The 27,586-nt window shown below is 36.8% G+C and overlaps 3 protein-coding genes across 3 annotated transcripts in view; 2 read left to right on the top strand and 1 right to left on the bottom strand.

The window, feature by feature from the left end:
• Window positions 1-26,041, top strand: part of LOC120634335 (4-hydroxybutyrate coenzyme A transferase) — a 34,511-nt gene extending 8,470 nt beyond the window's left edge. Inside the window, exons 3-10 of the mRNA XM_039904844.1 lie at window positions 7,601-7,739; window positions 10,274-10,364; window positions 11,670-11,858; window positions 12,815-12,941; window positions 20,032-20,120; window positions 20,886-21,005; window positions 21,726-21,872; window positions 22,547-26,041. Of these exons, the coding sequence (XP_039760778.1) occupies window positions 7,601-7,739; window positions 10,274-10,364; window positions 11,670-11,858; window positions 12,815-12,941; window positions 20,032-20,120; window positions 20,886-21,005; window positions 21,726-21,872; window positions 22,547-22,731 (1,087 nt within the window). The 3' untranslated portion in view covers window positions 22,732-26,041. The remainder of the gene's footprint in view (window positions 1-7,600; window positions 7,740-10,273; window positions 10,365-11,669; window positions 11,859-12,814; window positions 12,942-20,031; window positions 20,121-20,885; window positions 21,006-21,725; window positions 21,873-22,546) is intronic.
• Window positions 18-1,207, top strand: LOC120634336. Its single transcript, XM_039904846.1, has 2 exons — window positions 18-277; window positions 554-1,207. Exons 1-2 carry the CDS (start codon window positions 265-267, stop codon window positions 952-954), a joined length of 414 nt encoding a protein of 137 aa, XP_039760780.1. The 5' UTR covers window positions 18-264; the 3' UTR covers window positions 955-1,207.
• LOC120634334 (piggyBac transposable element-derived protein 4-like) lies at window positions 555-4,849 on the bottom strand. Its single transcript, XM_039904843.1, has 2 exons — window positions 3,722-4,849; window positions 555-3,017 (listed from the first exon to the last, which is right to left on the bottom strand). The coding sequence occupies exon 2, from the start codon at window positions 3,003-3,005 to the stop codon at window positions 1,287-1,289; it is 1,719 nt and encodes a 572-aa protein (XP_039760777.1). The 5' UTR covers window positions 3,006-3,017; window positions 3,722-4,849; the 3' UTR covers window positions 555-1,286.
• Window positions 26,042-27,586: the final 1,545 nt, after the last annotated feature.

Raw genomic sequence — 27,586 nt, 5'->3', positions numbered from 1 at the left:
CTAAAAACTACTTAACCGATTCAATGCGGTGGACTATTTGACAAACTTTCATGCCTGGCTACGAACAAATGTTTCGTGGCTCCTCTGGGGCGCCCAACGCCAGGCACTTTGATGGCTCCCCTAAGGCGCCTTCCGCCATGTATTGTAATGTATCGCTTTTTTTGTTGTTTCCACTTGCTGTAAGTTTAGTCGCCAACCAAAATCGAACGTAAGCGGTTTTATTGTTCGTTTAGTGTATAAAAAAGTGATTATCTACGTGTATTAATGGAAATGGAAGGTAAGTGACTCATTTATGTAAGGTGTTGTAAACCTTTTTGTAGTTTTCATTGAATTTATAAAACTATACTTATTTCTTTTCTAGTCTGTCGACAAAATTTAAATTCATGATAGATTTTTTATTTAATTACATTTATTTACATAAATTTAAAAGATTTACAATTCAGTTTACGCACTTTTTATTTTAAACAAAAAGTAGTTACAGAAAAATTCGTCGTAATGCTCACAGCAAGTTTTTTTTTTGCTTGATATAAACATATATTCTTTTTTGTTCTAGAATTACCAAAAAAAAGAAAATATATCCCAGAATCACAACTGGAAACGCAATGTGACACTGACTACGAGTTTGTCGAACAGGCTTATTTAGAACAAAATTCCCAGACTTATGATGACTGGGAACCTGGTCAAGAAAATGAAGATGAAATAAATTCTGCGGCGGAAGGTACAAAAAAACCTACGAAAGATTGTGCAACGTACACAGAAATATCCACCAAAGATATTTCAACGTTTACTGAAAATATAATGGTAGAAGATAAAGAACAATTTACGAGTACAACCGTCGTGGATATTCACGCCTGTAAATATTTTGGGAAATTCGTATCTAACGAGTTACTACGTTTTAGTATTAATGAGAGATATATTATAATGCAAAAAATTATAGAAACGCTAAAAAAATAATTTTATTAATAAACCATAAGTTTTAAATGAAAAGAGTTTTAGATGAAGAGAGAGAGGCGAGTTAAATGAAAAGCATCGGTTTTACATAATATTAAGGTTTATTTATTAACATTGTGCAATAATATTACATAATTGTACTTATTTATAAGGTAGATTTTTACTATAATCATTAAAAAGACTGATTTAGTAATTACTAATGAGAATTGTTTGTTATAAGTATTTAAAAATCTTCAATTAAACAAATTATAACATATAGTGTGTGTATTAATTGAAATCATGAAATACCTGCAAGCTAAAAATATCATAAATATTAAAAATTTCTAATACATTTGTTAATATTTATGATATTCTCGGAAGCATGGGGTGAGACATAACCCTGGGAATTCTGGGCAATCAGAACAACCATACATAACCAAGTTTCTTTTTTTAGTTTTGCTATAGCATACTCTGCATCGCTTTCTCATTGTCCTTCCACCACTCTTAGTAAAAGTACTAGGTAAATGTATTTTTCTTTCAACAAGGGATCGTTGTGGCACGGTTGGTGGCTTTAATAAATTTTCTAATACACTTTTTCTAAAATCATATAATTCTATATTCGATTTGCTTATTTCTCGATATAAAAGAAAGCTATTCACCAAACATATTTGGATTAAATGGATTATAACTTTTTTATACCAACGTAAGGTTTTGTGTTTGCAGGAATAATAACTTAAAAGCTGGTCGTGCCTATCAATTGCTCTCATGTATTTATTGTACTGAATTAGTACATCAGGCTTATACTTTATAGTGCGTATTCGGCGACTATTAGTCCCTTTGTAAATGCTTTTATGCTGCGAGCTCAAAAGCAGCACTTCGCGTTTATCCTGCCATTTGGTAACAACAATTTTTTTGGAATTGTGAACAATACAAGATTCACCGGTGTTTAATTTTATATTAATTAAAGTGGGATTACCAGCGCGCTTTGCTCGTAGTGTACCTGTTACGTACGTGTTTTTATCTAAAAGCTCCTCTGCTAAACCAACGCTGCTATAATAATTATCAATATAAAGTGAATGGCCTTTATTTAAATATTTTTCTATTAACAACATTACTACTTTTTTTACATGATTTTTTCCACCTACCAATTGATCCCCAGAACCAGCATATAAATGAATTTTTATTACTAGGCCATTCATGTCAGCTAACATATATAATTTAATTCCATAACGATGGACTTTCCCTTTTAAATACTGGCGGAAAGAAAGACGTCCTTTCCACAAAATCAAGGATTCATCTATTGCAACATTATTGGATGGGTAATAAGTTGTGGACATTGTTTCGTTGAACATATCTATTAACGACTTTACTTTAAAAATACTTTCCGGCCTCATTTCATCTTGGACATTTAATGCTCTTAATATTAAATAAAACCTGTCCCTAGCCATAAATGAATGTGGGCTTAGGCGCATTAAATAATGTCGAGACCAATATTCGGCCATTCTATTAACTTTCACGGTACCCATAAATAAAATTATGCCAATAAATACCGTGAACTCCTCAAGACTTATCTCCTTCCATTTTGTAAAACGAGCTTGTGCGGTGCGTGCTGCAATCTTCAATTCATTGCCGCACTTGTTTGTACAGTTTAAAATTAAATCAATGATACGACTATTGAAAAATAAAAAGAAAAAATCTATCGGTGTTTTTCCACTCATGTTATGAGGCGGTAATAAACCAGGTGTGCCCGTAAAAGGAATCTCGGCCATATTCGAGGGGTTTCCATTGAACCAATCGGTAGTAGGGGCTTCCTCAGTTGTATTTTCAACGTCCTGTTCTAACTGATCTTCAGCACAAACGGCTTCTTCATCTTCTGTGTTTTCATTTACCAAATCTTCCAGAAAGTTATCCACATCCTGTGCCAAAATCCCATACAATTCTGCATCACTTATAATAGCATCAATGCATGGCATGTCTGATAAGTTTATATGGCTGGGAGACATCATTCCGGATAACTCCATAGATATGAGATCCCAATTTGACGGGCCAGGTTCAGGGGATGGAGGAGTAGCCATTTTGGTTAGCAACTGAAAAAAATAGTAGAATAAGTTATCTAGCAGTCAACACACTTTATTTTATACGTTATAAAGGTGTTGTAACACAGACGAACACACACACAAACACACACACACTCTCTCACACAGATATACATTCTCACATTCACTGTCATACACAAGCACACACACATACACACTCACACAGTGTTTGTACATGTGAGTGTGTATGAGTGTAAGTGTTTATCTGTTTCGTCGAATGTTATGTATTTAAGCGCTTATGTGTGTGTATGTGGTGTTTGTGTGTCTATGTATGAGTCTGGGGGTGTTTGTCTGTTCATTTGTTTCAAGAGAACACCTTACATAGGGTACCTATCTTTCCGCTTAACGTAGAATTTTAAGTGTTTTACCTCTTACTTAACATTGTGTAGTTAAAGACAGAATAATAAACGAACAATTTAGAAAATTTTGTATTTTTTTTAGTTCTGAACACTGGTCACGAAATGGGATTTTTTCCAAAAACCATAAAATGTTCAATAACTCAAGACTGATTTATTTTGGCATATGAGTGTTCCTACAAAAGTTGTAGCACGAGACCTGTGCTACATGCCCTATCTAGGTTTTCCTCTAACATGGAATCACTCTGTCCCTCATGTTAAATTTCAAAAAGCTCATGTTAAATTTCAATGATTGAAAAGACTAGAAAAGAAAAAAAGAACATTGTTAAAAAAACTCACCTTGTAAAGTCAAGAATCAAAACAGAGTCCAAATTACTAGCCGGGGTAGTCACTGAAGCAAAATCTCGAAGTCCAGATACACAGTCCACAGTTGTTAAAAGGCAAACTAAGAGACTTCAGAAGCGAGCATTAAACGGTCACAACGTGCTTACGTCTGATCACCATAAATAGCAAAACAGAAGTAAACGAAAAAACATCATCGATAGTTAAGTAATTTGCGCGTGAGAAACCTTGTTAAGTGATTTATGGCACCGACTTCTTTTGTTTTTAGTTAAATAACATCTTTCCCTAGCCCATCAATAAAAAGGGTCGGTCGGCACGGCATATTAACAATAAGCAGTAGGGCAATAAAAAGCTTAAAAATCTTTAAAACATCTTTGATATGACTGCATAGCATAACAACAAAAGATAGTGCTTTTCTGAGAATCGTTTTTGTTGTTGTTTCTCACCAAAAATAAACTAAGTACATTGTCTTGATACCTAAGGAATGCAATTACTAGTCCGGTTAAATTTGGACATACTTCGAGAAACTACCTAGTTATTACCATAAACTTGCAAAAGAGCATATCCACAAAGCAAAAAAAGTGAAAACAGATATTTTTTAAATATTTAACTGTCATGATTAGTGCTATTCGTTTGTAACCCTTAATATTAAATAACATTTAAATAACGCTTAAAATGGTTTACCATCCCCGAAGAGTGTGAAATCACGCTACACCTTAAAGCGATTTCTCTGGAAAGGATCTACGTGATAAATAAAGACACTAATATTTTTAGAACACTGAAATATGTACTATTGATAAATTTAAATTAGTCAGTTTTTTGGTTTCAAATATTGGCTCCTCTGGGGTGCCACCCGCCATGCACAAAAGTTACCTTTCATAATTATTGTTTCTATTGAAAAGGTTTACAACATCTGAAATGTCTTTTTTCACGCTATATCTTGAAACTAATACTAGTATCGTAATCTACGTGACAAATAAGGAAACTTTCATTTAGGGCTAGCCTCTGAATAAAGCTTTTTTAGCGGAGTTTTACAGGAAAACATTTTGGCTCCTCTCGGGCGCCACCCGCCATACACAAAAGATACACATGGCGCCTCTGCGGAGCCATCCGCATTGAATCGGTTAACTGATCCTCATGAAACTTTGTACACATATTCTTGGGAGTGTTAGAAGTAATATAGGATACTTTTTATCCCGACATTAAGCTCGGTTCCTTTGGGAGAGGGGAGGAGTGTTTGACGATTTTACACCGTAACTCCGACAAATTATTACCGATTTAAATAATTATTTTTGTAGAGGTATAATATGTGTTTAATTTAGCCCAAACTGTGGTTGGAGAAAGGGGAGAGAACTCCTCACCGGACAGCAGCAAACCCCTCATTTAAGGCTTAGCAATATTACATACTTAAATTTTTTTTAGATCTACAACTAAATTTAATGCCACATCAAAAACAAAATCAAACCCAGACGAAGGGCAACAGCTAGTACTGACATAAACTTGGTAACTATAATATTGTCAGAAAATTCTATGAACAAATTCAGAACATTTCAAAGTACTTTTATTCTTCTGCGATACTCTCAGCCAAAAAGCATGTTGTTTGGTTGCTTAGATAGGGCGTTAAAGAAGGACAAACAAAGAAACAAACACTCGTGTTAAAAATATTAGTTAGATTAGATATACCAAGCAGATGATCGACCTGATAAGTTTGAAACCATCGTCCATGAACATAGCAATACTTCGCAGTGCAAACACTAAAGGAAGGGGTTTCCTCCCACAATGAGAAGGGGTAGTCCACCACGCTGGCCCAGTTGAGAACATTATGGAGAACACTCAGATATACATGTTCCCTTACGATGTTTTCCTTCAACGTTGAAGGTTTGTGCGTTTTAAGCAATTCAAATCACTTGCTTACTTACTATTACTTAGAGAAGTTAGAGGCGCGTGCTGGGATTCCAAATCAAAAGTGCCACCTATGGGCCTACTTGAACATTTTTGACCTTGAATTTGACTAACACAGCAATGCTGTTTGACGGCAGTTATAAGCCTGGCCGGACTTGTACCTCCCCGGACGCGCTCTAGCACATAAGCCAGTCATCTTTACCTCACGACTTGTGCCGTAGTACTTCCTCTGGCACGAAAAGCCAGTAACCTATCAGTATCTTAGCTCACGACTTGTCACCTAAAAGTTAACATCCCACATAGCGGCAAGATAAAGGCGAAATATGTTTACACAAGTGAAATATCATAATTTATATCGCTTTTAAGTTGAACTCCACAGTCCACATATGACAGAATTATATAACTAATAGCACGATATATGTCTGTCTACTCATATCAATGGTTTATCTAAATACTTGATAACGTTTTCGTGTGATATAAAAGACGTTATCTGGTAGTGTTCTGTTTTATTCGATTTTATGAAGCTCGAATTGCCCTGTGATGTTGACACGTTGACATATAGTATCTATCTCTTACTTTTATCATATAGCAGTGTGAGATAGCGTATGCTGTTGCGGTTGATTTCGATTGCTGTATAAGTTAGCATTGGCTGGAGATATTTTCTCCACGGGGTAAGGTCAAAATGACGACCCCCCTGGCGCAGCGGTGGGTTTTAAGTGGAAGGTCCCGTGTTCGATTCCCGATAGGGGCAGCAGGGAATTTATAATTTATGAATTCTCTGTTATCTGGTCTGGTGGTAGACTTTGCCAAATATGTGACGCCGAGCGATTAAACGTTCCGTTACGATTTTGCGTAGGAACGTTTGAGGGGTATATAGGTTTAATATAACTGCCATACCCCCTAACAGGTAAGCCCGTTACCATCTTAGACTGCACCATATCTCACCAACCTGTGAGATTGGAGTCAAGGCATAACTATAATATATAAATAAATAAATATAATATGACATTACACACTTCGCCATCTACCCCTAAAAAAGTGTAGCTTGTGATATGGGTAGTAAGATGACTGAAGAATAGTTTTATGAATAATGTAAATAAATACTTAAAATATACATGTTTATATGACCTAGACCTAGACACTGAAAAACGTTCACTTCATCACACAAATATTTTCCAGTTGTAGGAATCGAACCCACGGCCTTGGACTCAGAAAGCAGGATCGCTGCCCACTGCGCCATTCGGCCGTCAACTTGAAGTGGAATAAAAAAAACTTCGCTCAGTTTCCTCGGCTCATAGTTATAGCATGGGCGCGGGTGGAAATAATATCCGAATAATATACGTTTAATATCAAACAGGGTAACTTTGTGGGTGCGCAAGTAAATTGTATCCCTCGTGAATTGATATAATCGAGATACAACAGAGATCGCTACTTAGCGATAAGGCCGCCTTTTGTATTCTGCTTCATTCTTCATGTGTTTGTTCTTTTTTTTGTCTCGTTTTTCTGAGTGGTGTACAAATAAAGAGTATAAATAAAATACATTTTTTTTGTCTCCTGCTTATACTAGTCGTGGTGATCCCAGCTCCAGTAAACTGCTACCACAGTATGAAAGGATACAGTAGTACGACGCCATTGATCTCGTGAAATGGCGACACTAGGCAGCGTCTAGAAGTACCTTTACAGACCTTGTCTGGTTTCAGTAGTAGGGGATTACTATACTGATACAATAAAAGGTATTTGCTTATGCTTTTTAAGTATATGAGAATTCAAAGTAGGCACTGAAAAAAGGTGTACCGACCGGTGCCTTAAAAAAAAAAAAATACGAGTAACGGGTTATTATCTTGTGGTACTGGTAAATAAATTAGTCCCTTAAATATTTAAATTCTAGGACCCACCGTTTTGCATCGCCCGCCCGCTAATTAACTTTACATTTGATTTCAATAAAGTTTAAACCAGTTAATTCTTCTGTTTCAGATCAGTTTCTCTGTTCATGGCGGCGAACGTCCGTAAATCGGTCGCCGAAGGTCGATCGGACGCGATCCCGATCTTCCTACAGGACATACCTAAGCTGTTCCATCGGAAGATCATTAGACCAGACATCGCTCTTATTCAGGTGCGTAAGTGTTTTAAAAACATTAGAACGATTTTTGCTGTATCTTTTTAGTTATGGCCAGATCACAAGCAATCATAGCATTTTATCTCTATCCAACGCAAATTCAAACGTAACGTGTGGTAACAAGGTTCAGATTCTTATGCTTAGAGATCGACCTAAAGGCATCAATGGATTCCAAGGGTTCGTTGCCCGAGAGTTCCACCATATCCACATCTGACTACCTAGTTTGATTTTCTGTCCAAGTCTATCTATTTGATCGCTTGAAAGTAAACTGCGATTGCTATGGATTCGAAAGTGCGCTATCTAGTGACAATTCTGTTTTCCATTATTATAACTAGATGGCGGTCTTTAGATTTCATACAGTTAATTTTCACGACTAGAAAATCTCATCGCAAACTTTTAGAGGAGCAGTTACAAAAGAAGAAATTGGTTTAATTCCTTAATTTGTGCTCGCGAAAATTCCTTAATGTTTGACTCGCGTATTCGTTCTTGGGTAACAAACGCTCGGGTAACGTTTGACTCGCGTATTCGTTTTTGAGTAACAAACGCTCGGGCAACGTTAGCTCGCAACAAAAAGTTTGTGAAGCATGAAACTTTATCATATAAACCCATTGCTGGCCCTCTACAAGGCACGGGTCTCCCCCTCTCCCACAATGAGAAGGGTTGAGGTAGTCAACCATAAACCCAGTGTGGAGCGGTGGGCGCACACGCCTTTGGGAATATTGTGGGGAACTTTTAGGCATGCCGGTTTCCTCACGATGTTTTCCTTCACAGTTGAAGAAAGTGATATTTTAACTGCTTAAAACGCACATAACTTATGAAAATTAGAGGTGCTGGGATTTGAAGTTGGGCCGTCGAAAGTGGAGCCCAAGTCCTAGCCGATATGCGTGATCGGTGATTCTTATGTCCTTAAAGTAACTACAAGAATAAAAGAATTCATTGCGATGATCGTTTTTGTTACTGGCCGTATAGCAAATTGCAGGCAATTGCGGAAATTATGTATTGAATTGCAAATTACAGTCAATAGGGCAACAGTAATGGCTATCCCTACTAATATTATAAATGTGAATGTAAGTTTGTTTGTTACGCTTTCACGCGAAAACTACTAAACCGATCATCATGAAACTTTGTACACGTATTCCTGAAGGTATTAGAAGTAATATAGGATGTGTTTTATCCCGAAATTAAGCTCAGTTCTTTTGGGAGAGGGAAGAAAGTGTTTGACGATTTTACACCGTAACGCCGTCAAATGATAACCGATTTAAATAATTACTTACTTACTTCTTTTATATAAGAATACACAACTTAAAAATTTCAGTAGAATTACACCTAAATTGAATTCCACATGTGTTTCGAAAAACAAAAACAAACGCAGACGAAGTCGCGGGCTACAGCCAGTCTTATCTTTATATATATATTTCTTGTGTGCGTGTGTATGTCACCGAACTCCTCCTAGATGGCTTGACTGATATTAATGAATTTTTTGGTATACGTTTGGTTGGCACCCTGCATGGTTTAGATTCACAAATTAGCCCGACAGATGGCGCTGGGGTCCGCTAGTATATATATATATTTCTTGTGTGCGTGTGTATGTAACTGAACTCCTTCTAAACGGCTGGACCGGTTTGAATGAATATTTTGGTATGCGTTTGGGTGGCACCCTGGATGGTTTAGATTCACAAATCAGCCCGACAGATGGCGCTGGGGTCCTCTTATATATTTATATGTATGTATTGAATTTTCTCTATTTAAACTTCGTTCAGTTTATGTATTCCACTAACAGTTAGCCCTTCACTGCAATCTATAAACACTGTGGGCCTATGATTATGAGGATAGATGGTAGCGGGCTAACCTGTTAGGGCTATGGTTGATGTTTTCGCTCTCGTTGTCTCCTAATCCTAAGGTTGCCTGGCAGGGATCGCTTTTAAGCGATAAGGCCGCATTTTGTATTCTTCTCAAGTTTTTGTGTTTCTCTCTATTCGTTTTTAATTTTCCCAACTGTGTAGTGGTGTACAAATAAAGAGTTTAAATAAATAAATAGATGTATTAAACACATTTCCCTAATAAATTTCTACGCGACATCGTACCAGAACGCTGTATAGCTTTGCGGCATGTCGTTCTCGTTTTCAAGCCACGACTGCATCTCTCCACAAAATCAGACCGGCAGGGTGATTACGTAACTCGCGACAGGCTTGCGACAGGCGTAATTCTTGCAATCACCGCTGTCAAACGTCACTTTTGTTTATTAATTGTATGGAAAAGTGACGTTTGACAGCGGTGATTGCAAGAATTACGCATGCCGCAAGCCTGTCGCGAGATACATTATCACCCTGCGGGGATGACTCAGTAATTATAAATTACTAAATTTCCCTTCGAACCCGGGACGGCAACTCATGAGCAAAGCGCTCAGCACAAAGCCACGGACGGCGACAAAACCGATCGCGTCGTGTATGTTATAGTCTGTTATTATGGCAATAGAAATCCCATTGTTAATAGTGGTTCTACCAAAATGTAATATATTACTTGTGTTTCAGGTATCCCCCCCTGACCAACACGGCTATTGTAGCTTGGGCACATCCGTTGATTGTGTGCGAGCTGCTCTTGTTAACTCGCAGGTTATTATCGGTGAGTTGAGTTATTTATTTATCTCACAACATGGCTCCATTAATTTTAAAAACAATGAAAACCCTATCGTTTTTTTTCTTATTCGACTACAAGTTACCCCTTGACTGCAATCTCACGTGCTGGTATTTGATGATGCAGTCTAAGATGGTAGCGGCTTAACCTGTTACGGAGTATGGTACCTAATCATAATAGTTTTCTACGCGACATCGCACCGGAACACTAAATCGCTTAGCGGCACGTCTTTGTCGGTAGGGTTGTAACTGGCCACTGCCAAAGCCTCCCACCAGACCAGACCGGTGAAAATTCAGAAATTATAAATTCACAAATTGCGCCTTGAGGGTTAAGTAGGAAGTATTAATTTTTGTAATGGGAACGATGGGGCTGACATTCTTATTGCTAAGAAAAGTCCCGAATAAATAAATAATTTAAAAAAAAAAATTGCCCCTGCCGGAAATCGAAACCGGGACCTCCTATTTAAATTCACAGCGCTCGCCGCTTCCCAAGGGAGGTCGTCAAACTGGCCTCAGTAGTGAGGGTCCTACACACTGTCGCGACACTGAAGATGTAATGACATCTTGACACACAGCCGTGGTGAATGTACCACGAGATCAACGGCTTTGAACTAATGTATCTTGTCTTCATACTGTTTATTTATAGTAATAATTGCCGGTACAAGTAAACGGCACATCTGATGGTAAGTGAAAACCGTCTAAGTCCCAAATAAATAAAGATTTAAAAAAAAAAAAAAACCGTCTAAGAGTTGGTGAAACGTCAATTTTTCTCTACATCACCATATCAACCCATTGCCGGCCCACTACAGGGCACTGGTCTCCTCCCACAATGAGAAGGGTTAAGGCCCCAGTGCGGACTGGCGCACTTCACACACCTTTGAGAACATTATGGAGAACTCTCAGGCATGCCGGCTTCCTCACGATGTTTTCCCTTCACTGTTGTAGCTAGTGGTATTTTAATTCCCTTAAAACAACTCTACGCGTCACCCAAATCATTAGGCGTCCGATTTAAATGTTTTTTTTTTTTGTATTCCTCTACATGTTAGCTCTTGACTGCAATCTAACGTGCTGATGCACCCACAAGCCGGTAATAGTCTAACCTGTTAGGCTTATGGCAGTTATAATAAACCCATAACCCTAATCGTACCGGAACGCTTATTCGCTTAGCGGTACGTCTTTGTCGGAAGGGTGGTAACTGCCACGGCGGAAGCCAACCACCGGGCCAAAAAAATTAAAAACGTTTCCTCGGTTTAGTGAAAACGGGAATTAGTCTTTTTTCGGTGGTTTTTTCTAGCTCAAATTAACGTCAATATGCCACGTACGTTCGGCGATGCGATCATCCACGTGTCGCACGTAGACTACGCGGTGGAAGACAACACCCCCCTTCCGGAACACGGCGGTAAGCCCGCCAGTCCTGAGGAGACTAAGATTGGACAACTGATCGGAGAAAACCTCGTCGTGGATGGTGCTACTTTGCAGATGGGTAAGTCATCGACAATTTACCAGAAAATCGACATATCTCTGCAACATAATACAGTAAGTTAAATATTTATCCATTAGCACTTCATAATTGCAAAAAAGTGCTTACTGAATAGTTGCATAAATTAAACTTATATGAAACGGAGGATTTGATGCAACAAATGTATCTACATATGAATTTTGCATCCCATACATTGACACGCAAAGACACAAGCACACGTTTATGACACACTTATACATACATTCACTTACACATACACTCACTTACACACGTGAAAGTGTAAAATGAAAATAAAAACACATACGCATACACATGCAAACACACACACTCACACACAAACACACACACACACACACACACTCAAACGCACCTCAAGTAGACACATATATTGTAATTATGTTTTTTAAACCATCATAACTTTAAATTATACGATAAGGATCTACTTATTTAGTTCAATTTGTATATGATGTTATGGAAGAGCGGGCCCGCCTGCCACGAGTGCTAGTATTAATACTAGTAACTTCCTAGGATGACCCCAATTTCAATGTATTACTTTACTGTACGAAACGAAATAAATATTTTTATTTTATTATTCTCACCGTTATCAACCCATTGCCGGCTCACTACAGGCATCGAGTCTCCTCGCAGAATACAAATAAATATACTACGACAATACACCCATGTCACATCGCCGCCATCTAGCCCCAAAGTAAGCGTAACTCGTATAATCGGCACTAAGATGGCTGATGAATATTTCTATGAATAATATACATAAATACTTATTATATACAGATAAACACTCAGACACTGAAAATCGTTCATGTTCATCACACAAAAATTTTCCATCTGTGGGAATCGAATCCACAGCTTTGGACTCGGAAAGCACGGTCGCTGCCCACTGCGCCAATCGGCCGGTTAATTATATATCGCTAGTGATCTATTGAGCTTTTCTTGCGCAGGTATTGGCAGTATTCCCGATGCGGTGCTGTCGGCACTGAAGAACCATAAAGACTTGGGCATCCACTCGGAGATGTTCAGTGTGGGAGTCATAGATCTGGTGAAGCGCGGCTGCGTCACCAATAACAGGTATTCTTTGATTCTATAAAGTAGTCACCAACAACAGGTATGCTCTGATTCACAAAAGTAGTCCGAAACAACAGGTATGCTCTGATTCTATAAAGTAGTCACCAACAACAGGTATGCTCTGATTCTCAAAAGTAGTCCGAAACAACAGGTATGCTCTGATTCTATAAAGTAGTCACCAACAACAGGTATGCTCTGATTCACAAAAGTAGTCACCAACAACAGGTATGCTCTGATTCTCAAAAGTAGTCCGAAACAACAGGTATGCTCTGATTCTATAAAGTAGTCACCAACAAAAGGTATGCTCTGATTTTCAAAAGTCACCAACAACAGGTATGATCTGATTCTCAAAAGAAGTCCGAAACAACAGGTTTGCTCTGATTCTATAAAGTAGTCACCAACAACAGGTATGCTCTGATTCTCAAAAGTAGTCCGAAACAACAGGTATGCTCTGATTCTATAAAGTAGTCACCAACAACAGGTATGCTCTGATTCACAAAAGTAGTCACCAACAACAGGTATGCTCTGATTCTCAAAAGTAGTCCGAAACAACAGGTATGCTCTGATTCTATAAAGTAGTCACCAACAAAAGGTATGCTCTGATTTTCAAAAGTCACCAACAACAGGTATGCTCTGATTCACAAAAGTAGTCCGAAACAACAGGTATGCTCTGATTCTATAAAGTAGTCACCAACAACAGGTATGCTCTGATTCTCAAAAGTAGTCCGAAACAACAGGTATGCTCTGATTCTATTAAGTAGTCACCAACAACAGGTATGATCTGATTCTCAAAAGAAGTCCGAAACAACAGGTATGCTCTGATTCTATAAAGTAGTCACCAACAAAAGGTATGCTCTGATTTTCAAAAGTCACCAACAACAGGTATGCTCTGATTCTCAAAAGAAGTCCGAAACAACAGGTATGCTCTGATTCTCAAAAGTAGTCCGAAACAACAGGTATGCTCTGATTCTATAAAGTAGTCACCAACAACAGGTATGCTCTGATTCACAAAAGTAGTCCGAAACAACAGGTATGCTCTGATTCTATAAAGTAGTCACCAACAACAGGTATGCTCTGATTCTCAAAAGTAGTCCGAAACAACAGGTATGCTCTGATTCTATAAAGTAGTCACCAACAACAGGTATGCTCTGATTCACAAAAGTAGTCACCAACAACAGGTATGCTCTGATTCTCAAAAGTAGTCCGAAACAACAGGTATGCTCTGATTCTATAAAGTAGTCACCAACAAAAGGTATGCTCTGATTTTCAAAAGTCACCAACATCAGGTATGATCTGATTCTCAAAAGAAGTCCGAAACAACAGGTATGCTCTGATTCTATAAAGTAGTCACCAACAACAGGTATGCTCTGATTCTCAAAAGTAGTCCGAAACAACAGGTATGCTCTGATTCTATAAAGTAGTCACCAACAACAGGTATGCTCTGATTCACAAAAGTAGTCACCAACAACAGGTATGCTCTGATTCTCAAAAGTAGTCCGAAACAACAGGTATGCTCTGATTCTATAAAGTAGTCACCAACAAAAGGTATGCTCTGATTTTCAAAAGTCACCAACAACAGTTATGATCTGATTCTCAAAAGAAGTCCGAAACAACAGGTATGCTCTGATTCTATAAAGTAGTCACCAACAACAGGTATGCTCTGATTCTCAAAAGTAGTCCGAAACAACAGGTATGCTCTGATTCTATAAAGTAGTCACCAACAACAGGTATGCTCTGATTCACAAAAGTAGTCACCAACAACAGGTATGCTCTGATTCTCAAAAGAAGTCCGAAACAACAGGTATGCTCTGATTCTCAAAAGTAGTCACCAACAACAGGAATGCTCTGATTCTCAAAAGTAGTCCGAAACAACAGGTATGCTCTGATTCTATAAAGTAGTCACCAACAAAAGGTGTGCTCTGATTCTCAAAAGTCACCAACAACAGGTATGCTCTGATTCTCAAAAGAAGTCTAAAACAACAGGTATGCTCTGATTCTCAAAAGTAGTCACCAACAACAGGAATGCTCTGATTCTCAAAAGTAGTCCGAAACAACAGGTATGCTCTGATTCTATAAAGTAGTCACCAACAAAAGGTGTGCTCTGATTCTCAAAAGTCACCAACAACAAGTATGCTCTGATTCTCAAAAGTTGTCACCAACAATAGGTATGCTCTGATTCTCAAAAGAAGTCCGAAACAACAGGTATGCTCTGATTCAATAAAGTAGTCACCAACAAAAAGTATACTCTGATTCTCAAAAGTTGTCACCAACAATAGGTATGCTCTGATTCTCAAAAGAAGTCCGAAACAACTGGTATGCTCTGATTCTATAAAGTAGTCACCAACAAAAGGTATGCTCTGATTTTCAAAAGTCACCAACAACAGGTATGCTCTGATTCTCAAAATAAGTCCGAAACAACAGGAATGCTCTGATTCTCAAAAGTAGTCCGAAACAACTGGTATGCTCTGATTCTATAAAGTAGTCACCAACAAAAGGTATGCTCTGATTTTCAAAAGTCACCAACAACAGGTATGCTCTGATTCTCAAAAGAAGTCCGAAACAACAGGTATGCTCTGATTCTCAAAAGTAGTCACCAACAACAGGAATGCTCTGATTCTCAAAAGTAGTCCGAAACAACAGGTATGCTCTGATTCTATAAAGTAGTCACCAACAAAAGGTGTGCTCTGATTCTCAAAAGTCACCAACAATAGGTATGCTCTGATTCTCAAAAGAAGTCCGAAACAACAGGTATGCTCTGATTCAATAAAGTAGTCACCAACAAAAAGTATGCTCTGATTCTCAAAAGTAGTCACCAACAACAAGTATACTCTGATTCTAAAAAGTTGTCACCAACAATAGGTATGCTCTGATTCTCAAAAGAAGTCCGAAACAACTGGTATGCTCTGATTCTATAAAGTAGTCACCAACAAAAGGTATGCTCTGATTTTCAAAAGTCACCAACAACTGGTATGCTCTGATTCTATAAAGTAGTCACCAACAAAAGGTATGCTCTGATTTTCAAAAGTCACCAACAACAGGTATGCTCTGATTCTCAAAAGTAGTCCGAAACAACAGGTATGCTCTGATTCTCAAAAGTTGTCACCAACAACAGGTATGCTCTGATTCTCAAAAGAAGTCCGAAACAACAGGGCCCCAAGTCTGCTATTACAATTGTGTGTCAGTGATCGATCAGTGACTTCATAATTGTCAATTTTGGCATATTTGGTAGTCTGCTAACACAATGGTGTCATTATGGTGTCATTATGATTTTCCGATGGAAAACCACTGACACTTCAATGAACATTTGCTAGTCTGCTGCACAATGACAATTCAATGATCGCACGAATTGGTAGTCTGCTAATATTTTGACAGTTCTATTGATCATTGTGAGACCATTGAGACGCAATTCTGCAGTCATTGCCTTTTAGCAATATTATTGTTGATTACAATTAAATTGTGAAGTGTGAGATCATAATATTCAGATTAAGGTGGAATATTTTTAAGTTGGCTAAGACTATTGATGTTCTTCAATACCATTTGATTAAGCGTAGCAGGCGCCGTCGAGCCCGCAGCTTGCTAAGAAACAATGTAGACTACTTTAGGATATTCCCGATGCGGAATTTATAAAAAAAGAAGTTGCTTGGGAAGCAGACTGTAATGAGTCAAGTGTGGGCGCTCGCTCCACTTAGGCATTCCCAAACCACGGTAAGAAAACAACTTTAATTTTCGTTGCTTTTTAATTAAGTATAGTACCTATATCTCAGAATAAGTTATGATGGCATGGCTGTAATGCTGGTATTTCTGTTGCAGTTACTGGTAGCACTAGCATTTTATGCATCTGGCTCTAAAAAACGATTAACGATTGGGCAGAGAGCCCCCCACAATGTTTCTCAGATCACTGCCTCAAGAGCTGTGGGACAAATAACGGAGGTGCTTAACACCAAATTTAATAAAAAGTGTTAAATGTCCAGAGTGATAAGGATGCTGAAGTGGAGTGATGGATGAAGGAAGAAATTATATTTTACCAGTTATATGCTGAGTACTTTACCAAGAAGAATGCTTTTTCAGCTTCTATGAAAAAAATTACTTCAGATATCATAGATGGGACACATGTGGCAATAATAAGGCCAAATGTTCATGAAAGGCAATATTATAACACTAAGGTATTCCATTCCCTAACTGTTATAATAGTAACTTTAATATTGAACTCATATTTTAATATTATGTGATATATCTAGCCAATAATCTTCAATTTATTTAACAATCTGTGACGCAGATTTAAATATATTGTGCCTGCAACCCAGGCTCTGCTCTTAACTCCAATGTGTGGCAGAGTCACCCACTCAGCCAACACTTAACTCCATTAAATGATAATGGGGCATGAGGTTTTTTTTAGGTATTACTTATTTTAGGTTTTTTTAATTCATTCCAATATAGATTTTTAATCGTCAAGGTTAATGTTGGTTGGATTTTCAGGTGAGTTTTTCCTCTGTGGAAAACTATGATGACCACAACTTAAATACTATAGAGGGGAGATATACCACACTACTCTATGCATGAAACTTGTGACTGTATGCAATACAGTAGAGCGCTGTAAAAGTATATTGGAAGAATGTTTCAGGTAAAGTAAATAAAATGCTTTAGATAGCATGTTAGGGTCTCCTAGATTGAAAACTGTAGTAAATCATGTACATAGTTTGATGGTCAAGTGTTTTATTTCCAAATATCTTTTTCTGGTAATTGTTTAGAGCAAGTATGCATTATAATGCATACTTGCTCTAAACAATTGCACTGCTGGCAAGATTGCAAATGCATGTTGTGTTTGGCACAATATAAAAGCCACAACACAATTAAAGCAATTCTTCTGCAAGAGGCATTTAACTTTTGTGTGTTATTAAAATTATTTTTATAAATCTATGATGAGACAAATAATACAAGTTAATAAAGATAAGACACTGAACAATGATTTTTATTTACAGTAATTTAGTTTACAAATGAATACATGTAAAAAATGAAGACTCTTCAGCTGGCTTCCAATAAAAGCAGGAGGATATAATTTAATTTTGAAATCCAAACCTTTATTGTTACCCTTTTTATATTCATTCCAAGAATTATTTATTTTATCTGATGAAGTTCCTTATAGATAGAGGACAGAATTCTTCAACTGATAACAGCAAATCACTTTGTTCACGATTAGAGCCGAGTTGGAAAGCTCTATCACATAAGGACTTGGTTCACAGAGACTTCAACGAGTAAACCAGGGTCTGCTTGAAGGTTGGGCACTGCAGCAGGCTCTTGTCAAAAGACTGTGGACAAAGGCATATATTATGAGTATATGTGTTCCAAGGGTTAAACATAGTGTTTTGTCCTATTAATCTATTGTTTTTAATTATTCTACAACAATTTTTTACTCTGTTACAGGGATGCTGGTCACAATTTGTGCAATACCTTAAGTGGGTCCACAAGTTAATAAAAGATAAAAATTTTAAAAGAAAATAGAATGGAATGAAAACCTCCTAGCTTTAGTTTTAAGTTAAAAAATGTAGTTAGCACCACCATGATAAGTACAAGTTCATTAGCACCTGTGATAAGCGTACATGAATAAAGAATTTAAGAATTTTATTAAATTTTTGATTACTCCCCATATTTGTGTTTTTTTTAATTAAATTACCAGAGATACTGTTGGAAACACACCAATTTGATACCTACTTAGACTTCATATCATGCTTAAACAGTACAAGATTGCATTACTTACTTTCGCTCTTCAGTGGGAATTTATTTATAAAATTTGAGCGTAGGTACGCAACCCAATGTCGCTTCGCCTGGCAACGTCCGTTATTGGTACAGCTGCAGTGTCCAGGCTGATCTGTCTAGCTCTCCAAAAGCAGCGACGAAGTTTGCTCGATGAGGAGCATTTTGTTTGTTTTGATTATAATTAATATATTTTCACTAGCACAAAATAACGTCAATGAAATTTAATGTCAATTCGACAGTTACAGATTAAAAATAATTATTTTTGACAAAATTTGGCACACGAAATATTTGTTTTTTGGGTTCCTTCGATTGTTTTACCAAATGTGATACAAAGTTCGTCTTTAGAACACAAATCAATAACATTTAAAAATATTTCTAATCAAAAATTCGCTTAATTGGACATTATTAATTAATGGTAGTTTTTTTAATTTTACTTCTCAAACACAGTTTGACCAAATGGCAACACTGATTCTCTTTCTACCACAATGCAATTATCATCCAATTACAATCCAATTGTAAGACCATTGTGAATTTAGTAGACTAGCGACTTTGGGCACAATGATAATTGGATTGCAATGGAATGGTGTCATAATGACAAATCTTGTAAAATAGCAGACTTGGGGCCCAGGTATGCTCTGATTCTCAAAAGTAGTCACCAACAACAAGTATACTCTGATTCTCAAAAGTTGTCACCAACAATAGGTATGCTCTGATTCTCAAAAGAAGTCCGAAACAACTGGTATGCTCTGATTCTCAAAAGTTGTCATCAACAACAGGTCAGCTGTGGTTTTTAAAGTTTACTAGTGGCTATCATATTCAACCAGGTACTGGGTATGTTCGTCGGGGCAAAAAATTGTTATGTATTCGTCTTTTCTAGTAAAGAATTCTCGGTATTAATCTGAAGGGAGTAAATTGGCGACGGCAACTTCGGTGCTTCGGAGAGCATGTTAAGCTGTCAGTTCCGGTTTTCAATTTCTTTTAATCATATTTTTAATAGCCCACGAGCCAGCATTGAAGAAGCGTAGTTAGTCTATGCTCTAAAACCCTACCTTTTATAAGAGAGTAGTTTTTTTTGTACTTCAAGTTAGCCCTAGACTGCAATCTCACCTGGTGGTAAGTGATGATGCAGTCTAAGATGGTAGCGGGCCAAGCGAGAGAACCTGATAGGTTTCTACGCGAAATCATACCGGAACGGGTGGTAACTAGCCACAACCGAAGCCGCCCACCAGAGCATACCAGAGAAAATTTTCGTTTTTGAATCGAACCCGGGACTTCCAACTTAAAACCGCAGTGCTCACCGCTGCGCCAGGTAGGATGATGATGATGACTTTTGTTACAGAAAGAAGTTTCACAAAGGGCGGATTGTCGGCAGCTTTTTGGTCGGAAACAAGGAATTGTATGACTTCGTTGACAACAATCCATTCATTGGTGAGTTATTTATTATTTATTTGTACTCAGTATAAAAATAAAAATAAATTACCTTAACATTGGTTATTTTATATTTCCGTTTCCTAGAGCAATGGCCATATAATACAAAATCATACAAAATAAACTTATTTTTTTCTAGATGCAAGGAAATGATCCTAATACGAATCCAACTACATTGAGGTTAATTTTTTAATTGCTCCCATTTATTTTATTATTCATATTATCATTTAGTTTAATGAGACATCATTACCTACATTTTATGGCTTTTATTTTCGTCGGTTTCCCGCTTAATTAATGTAAAACGGTCTTTGTAGTATCAGATAATACTTTACTCTTTATTAAAATGTATTGAGAGTTTTTATTTATGTATTGTGTAAATAAATTTGTTTTTATGTTACCTATCCATTATTCCATACTAATATGAAAAATGCGAAAGTGCGTCTGTTTGTTTTTTTGTTTGTTACCTATTTGTTGTTTGATGATCGGTTCAACCATTCACTAATCTTGATGAAAATTAAAACAAAAATAGTTCGCGTTCAGGAGACGCTAATTTGTTATCCCGTATATAACATTTGTTATACTCTTATAATAAACGGCTTGCATACAGACACTTTGCATCCTGGTGATATTTTTTTAGCTCCGGTAAACTAACTATATTGGAGGATTTTACTAAAAACCATAAAAAACGCGGAAATTTATTTATTGCTAAGGTATTTAATATATTAGATAAACTTAATTCAATGTATTTATTATATCTCATTCCAGAAATGTTGGAGATAGACTACGTAAACAACACGCACGTCGTATCACTTCTCCCTGACATGACCGCCATCAACTCCTGCATTGAAGTTGACATTACTGGCCAAGTGTGCGCTGACTCTATAGGTGAGTAACATAATGGAGATGCACATAACGTAAACAATGTGTGTAGATTTTTCCTCTTAACGCGCTGACGCCAGTGACTTTCAGTGTGGGACTTATTTAAATAAAATTCACTTGATACTTGTATTATAATAGTTGTCTGTATTCCATGACATTTAGTGTCTAAAAAAAAAGTTAAAAAAGAAATATAATGAATCATTATCATAATCATTAAACACATTAGTTTGACGACCACAGATCCACCGGACCACAGAACACATCGATATTTATGTTCCAGACCACAGATGAAAAATGTAGGTATGCACTCGATGAATGGTCCAAATATGCTCCCACGCGTTGAAAGCCTGGTATCACTTCTGTCGAGCATGAAGTCTATCAAATCCTACATTGAAGTTGATATTACTGGCAAAGTGTGTGCTGACACCATAGATAAGTTATATAACGGAAACAGATAACGTAAAAAACACGCACGTGGTAGTACTTCAGTGCATCGTTGATCTTGTCTGTCGTCAGCTCCTGCATTGAAGTTGATATTAATGGCCAATGGTGTGTTCATGCACCGTAACCAATGGCTAACTTGTGGAATAAAAAAAAACATTCTTGTCGTAACATAATTTTCTTCCCTCCGCATTACATGACACATTAGCATAGACTAATTTCTAAAATATGTTGATAGCTATATACTGCAATGCTCAGAAACCTTATCGATATATTGTCCGCCAGGTACTCGAATGTTCTCCGGCTTCGGTGGTCAAGTTGACTTCATTCGAGGCGCAGCCGAGGCAGTTGACGGTCGCGGCAAACCCATAATAGCCCTGGTGTCCACCACCAAACGGAACGAGTCGAAAATCGTACCTACACTTAAAGTTGGTTAGTAATCCATATCTTATATAAATATTTCTTGTGTGCGTGTGTATGTCTCTGAACTGGACCGCTGGACCGATTTGAATGAATTCTTTGGTATGCGTTTGGGTGGCACCCTGGATGGTTTAGATTCACAAATCAGCCCGACAGATGGCGTCGGGGTCCGCTAGTATATATATTGTACATATGAAATGAATTTCTATATTCCTTGGTCACGCTATAACATAAGAATGACTTTACCTACTAAATTAGGTAAACGATAACAAAGAATCGCTAAAATTTTTTGATATCAAACTATAAATTGCTAAGTTTTGTGTTATATTTGGCTATGACAAAGACTTACTAAGGTATATAGCTCGCATTTGCCTATGACATCACGACTGCGGCCACGACAACCGGCTAGAGTTTTCGTGGGAAACATTTTTTTAAAAATATAATCTGCAATTTATACCAACAAAACCTTTTATGCTAAAATAAGATATATTTTTGAAACAGTACATACTTCCGAACAGCATAGTGCAGCTTAACAAAAGAAGTCATCATGCATATCCATAATGACCTAATCAATTTTCTTAGTTTTTTAAGTCTGTAAAAAAAATTTAGAAGAAAATTAGAAAATTTAAAACAATTTAACGACTATATACACTTTTCTTACGTGACCTTGTGAACCCACTCCTCAGGTGCTGGCGTGGTTACAACACGCGCACACGTCAACTACGTAGTCACCGAGCAAGGCATCGCCAATTTGTTCGGCAAGACATTGCGGCAACGCGCCTACGAGTTGATCAAGATCTCGCATCCCGACCACCGCGAAACCCTCGAGAAGGCTGCCTTTGAACGCCTAAAGTGTATGCCCGCGCCTTAAGCGGACCATAGACAATTCACTGCTAATTCGGTTGTATCATTGAACTCTTTTATTAAAACTACCCTTTGTCTGTAATTTAGACACACGTGTGTTAACTATTTTTTCGTTACTTATCTTATCATGTAAACCATCTTTTCACTATTTTCCAGTGTAAAGTAAGTTTTAAAGTGTACGATAAAATGAATAAAAATATATTACCAAACTAAAAAAGAGATGTTCTTTATGTAAGTGTGTTTTTATTATTTTTTACACTAAAAGTAATGGAACGATGGTTTTAACGTAATAGGACAGTAAGTATAACCGTCAATGAGCATAATTAATTATCGATAAACGAACCGAAGTTTTTTCCTATTAAATTAGTTATTTATTAATATGACAAAAAGCCTAAGGAAACTTTTCGCTGGTGCGTTTTTCTATGTTCGGGTATGGTATGTTCGATTTATTTTATTTCACAACTGATTGGATAGCCTGTTGTTGTTTAATATGCGTAGCACTTTACTGAGTGGGCGGTATCCGTCAATGAAGTATATCTATACATTTTAACCGCAAAAAAAATCGAAACTTCATTGGCGAATGCTGCCAAAATGATCATCCTAAATTTGACAAAGCACAAGTGTATTAACACGCTTTATTTACATTAATTCTCTATTTTCTGTGGCCTTTGTTAAGTATTTATATTTTCGATTAAACAAAAGTACCTTCCTTATTACAGGAGATCTCTAGAAAAGTAATAGTTTAAATTTAAGACCTGTCAGTTAATTTTAATTTAAGCCTTCTATACAACTGAATTAGCAGCAATATAGAACACGGTAGCTTTTAGTTACGGTTATTTTCGCGGGCCTCGTTAGATGGAAAGCTTTCCCATAAAGAATGTTTGCTGTGATAGAATAAAACCAAGATGTAAAACGATGTTTCCCTTTTCACCAAAGCGAACTATGTGTATTACATATTATGATACTATCACTGGTTTGCATCGTGTGTAGGATAAGTTCCATTGTAGGTAATAGATTCTTAAAACTCGTTTTGATCTATGAGTTTAGGAGAAAAGTTTTGGCGCAGGCAACACTTTTCTGTATTGCCATACCTTAAAAGTTTTTCAAACGTTTTCATTTAATCGTTTTTTTTTAAATACCTCTGGATGCATATGTCCCCGTGCTCAGTTTATCCTATTTATCCAACATGCAAACCTTTCAAAAAGATTTTAGTTATGCCTCTGGAAGTTACCCCGAGTTCTTTTCCGTTATCCACCCTTTACAGGATGCAAATTTATCTTTATATATCTGCCAAATTGACTTGACTTTAAGTCGACAATATTATGCAATATATTCTGCTTGGGTAAGTGATATGTATATAAAACTTAGATTAGATAAATCGCTTTGTGTGAATTGTTACAGAGCCTGGCCCCGTACCTCTTGGGGCTTATTACCATCGCTCAAAGCAGTGTTATTTTAAAATTACATTTTAATGTGACATCCCTTGTCCTTAACATCTCTAAGAGATAAGGATTGTAATTCGAAAACAAGAGCGTCAACAATGTTACAATAATATTACTTAAATCAATGGTAGTTAGCCCACAGGTCCACATGAATAACATTTGCAATATTTTATGCTTATTAAATAATTAGTTTATGCGTTTTTGCGTAAGGACCCGATATTTATTCATATATTAAGTCATAGTACTCACTTGCGACTGCCTGTAAGCTGTTTTTTGCCGCTTGGTTTGTTATTCAAGTATAAATACATAAATTATAAATTATTTTAATCTGTGTGGATAGGTTTTGCTTATTGGTTTTATAAGGTGTGGTTAAGGAAACATAGGTGCTTTTTTAGGCCATAGTGATCGCACTATGGGCTCGGCTAGTAACAATAGACAATAATTGTATTACCATAAGTATTGATTAATTTTGCAATTTGTAAAGACCAGAATACAACCGTTTTCGAAGTAACCAATGAGGATACAAACACTAGATGTAACCGTAACAAAAGGTTGCTAAAGCGGTCTTGGCCTTAGGTCACGTGTAAGTGTTACCAGTATAGTAATTTATCTTGAGTCTAGTAGTTTCAACACTGTTGCTTTAGGGGCTTAGAATAGAGAGTTCTGTTATTCTAAGATTAGAAGTAACTAGTAGTATTAGAAGTAACGGTATTCTATTTTTGAAAATTCGAATTTAAAAATGCATTTGAATTGAAAAGCAACAGCAATGCTGGTGATAAAATTCCGAGAAAGTTATCTGTTTCCTATACAGAGTTCGGAAAGGGGATTGTCTGATTTATTCAGACACTACTATAATCTTGACACGAAACTGAATCAAGGCCTCGCCTTCTTTATCTACAGATAGATGAGTCATAAAAGTTCTATTTTCAAGACTGCGGGTTGGTGGGTATGGCCTTCACCACTTCCTGTCTGCGTTAGCTTATGTTTAATTTCAAAGAAGCGTCGTATTTATCGTAGAGATACAGGGAGTGCTAAAAAGTATCGATAGAGAAATATGTATTAACATCGATTCACATATATCGAAAAAGAAGCAATCGGTGAAACGTTCTAAAGTATTGGTAATCTATAAAATTGTATTGTTTTTTTTCCTTTACTATGCTTCCAGCAGTTTCAGTTTATAAAATATTATATTTGGTTATTTTTGTCAAATCGATGTATTGACATAATAAATACATCATTGTTCTTAGAAAATAAGTCCCGAATGTTGTAAAACAAAGTGAATAATTCTAAATGATATAGTGTCATTTTAGAGATTTACAACTTTGGAATGAAAAATAACCAAAATTTTTGGGTGTATTTAAAAGATAATTTGAATCGATGCAAATTAAATCAAATTTTCCATGATAGTTTTTGTAAAATTTCTTGTAAAATCCAAGATATCAAAATAATAATAAATATTTTTTTTGTTTATTTAAGCCATTTGTGTTTCGCTTATTGTTAATCGAATTAAGAGCAGTCTGCAAGTCTAATTCAGCCCTCGTCGATTGTGTGATTTGTTGCCATTTTTTGGGGATATGTGGAGTGATGGCAGGCTACTCAGAAACTTAATCAAATGGCAAGATTTTTTAGATGAACCCAATAGCATAGCCATTACCATTGTTCTACGTGTTTTATTTCATTTTAGAGTTGTATACCTCTGAAAAACAGACTTTTCATATTATTGCATTACCTTTACACCACAGTATAGATTTAAGCATGATAATTGATTTGCTATAAATATTTTCTTTTTTAGTGTAACCATCGGTCGATATAGTCCGTTTTTTATATTATATTTGTTTTAGTTTTATAATCTGAATAAAACTTATTATTATCGATCCCTGTGAGTTTTTTTTTTCCTTTAGTTATGTATCGAAATGCAGCGAACGAAAAGAACATAGAAGTCACCCTTTGCAACAAACAAATTGACTTTCGAAATGGATACCAATAATTATTAGTCTATATTATGGGTCTATATGCTACATGAAATGAATCGCAAAGTACATGATTGGTTCACTACAGGTACTGTATAACATGCAGCACGGGACAAGCCGTGATTGGCCGGCAGTTGATATGTCAGCATTGTGACTAGCGAATTTAATACATGCCAGGAACACTTCATAAGCCACTCCTACCGAGGCTGTTTACGTTGTGGGTTAGTAGGGGAGCAGTAGTATTGCTTTTTTTCAAGCTGTTTTTTTTATAAATATAAATTTGAAATTTTCCAATCGAAATTGCGTCAATTTTAGTTTCTTGAGCACGCGAATTACATCGTCAGTCAAGGCCAAAATCATTTGGAAACATAAACTAAGTGGCCGGCCAAATGTTATTAAAATTTATAAATAGCATCGAAATGCGAATATTCATTTTAAAAAAAAGGAAAGTAAAGGCAAAAGTCGAGACCTATACAGCCGTCAGTCATCTATACCTTACACGCTATAACTACTTTTACACTTTTATTAACCATCGTCTACTGGTCTGCCACCTTATGGATTAATCGGGCAACTGAAAGATAATGAGTACAGGTGCACAGTAGGGCAATTGGGGTCGTCGCCGATCGTACAATGTAATAAGGGTTGTATTTCGGAACCTATATTGTAACTAAATCCACTGGGTCCTATTAAAGATATCTTCGTAAGGTTTCACAATTTCTTAAATAATATTGGCACATGATCATCCAGAGGCTAAGACCCCGACCTTGTTGTCCCATAACACAAGACTTTTAGAGCGTCAGAAGCAACGAGTCCATAAGACTAGATTTCCTTAAATGGCATAAAAATAGGATCTGGATAACCACTAGATCCTAATAATAGGATCTAGTGGTTATCTATGATGACTCACAGGGATGATCCATATGATGAGGTGAAGGAGACATGATGTTGATAACAACATCATGTCTCCTTCACCTCATCATTCAATATTTCATAGCATATTCAACTTCATCTCCCTACTCCAGGCATTCATAGCTCTGTTAAACGGCATAGTTGATTCACTATGCCGTTGTGCATTCTGCATGCTGCAGGCTCACTGCGGGGACTGGTATGCCACAGGCCTAACACCCAGCCTAACATAAAACAACAGATTAGAATCATATTACGTTTACCACGTTAAAGAATCATATTAGGTTTACCACGTTAACGAATCTTATTAGATTTGCTACGTTATGGAATCATATTACATTAGGTGAAGGAGACATGATGTTGATAACAACATCATGTCTCCTTCACCTCATCATTCAATATATCATAGCATATTCAACTTCATCTCCCTACTCCAGGCATTCATAGCTCTGTTAAACGGCATAGTTGATTCACTATGCCGTTGTGCATTCTGCATGCTGCAGGCTCACTGCGGGGACTGGTATGCCACAGGCCTAAAACCCAG

The sequence above is a fragment of the Pararge aegeria genome, chromosome 23 (genome assembly GCF_905163445.1).
Source record: "Pararge aegeria chromosome 23, ilParAegt1.1, whole genome shotgun sequence".
Taxonomy (NCBI): Eukaryota; Metazoa; Arthropoda; class Insecta; order Lepidoptera; family Nymphalidae; genus Pararge; species Pararge aegeria.
Note: the sequence above shows the minus strand (reverse complement) of the source record. Positions and strands in the feature narration are given on the sequence as shown.

Bases quoted from the DNA above. Each gene is read 5' to 3' on its own strand.
- LOC120634334 (XM_039904843.1), bottom strand. From the start codon at position 3,005: ATGGCTACTCCTCCATCCCCTGAACCTGGCCCGTCAAATTGGGATCTC.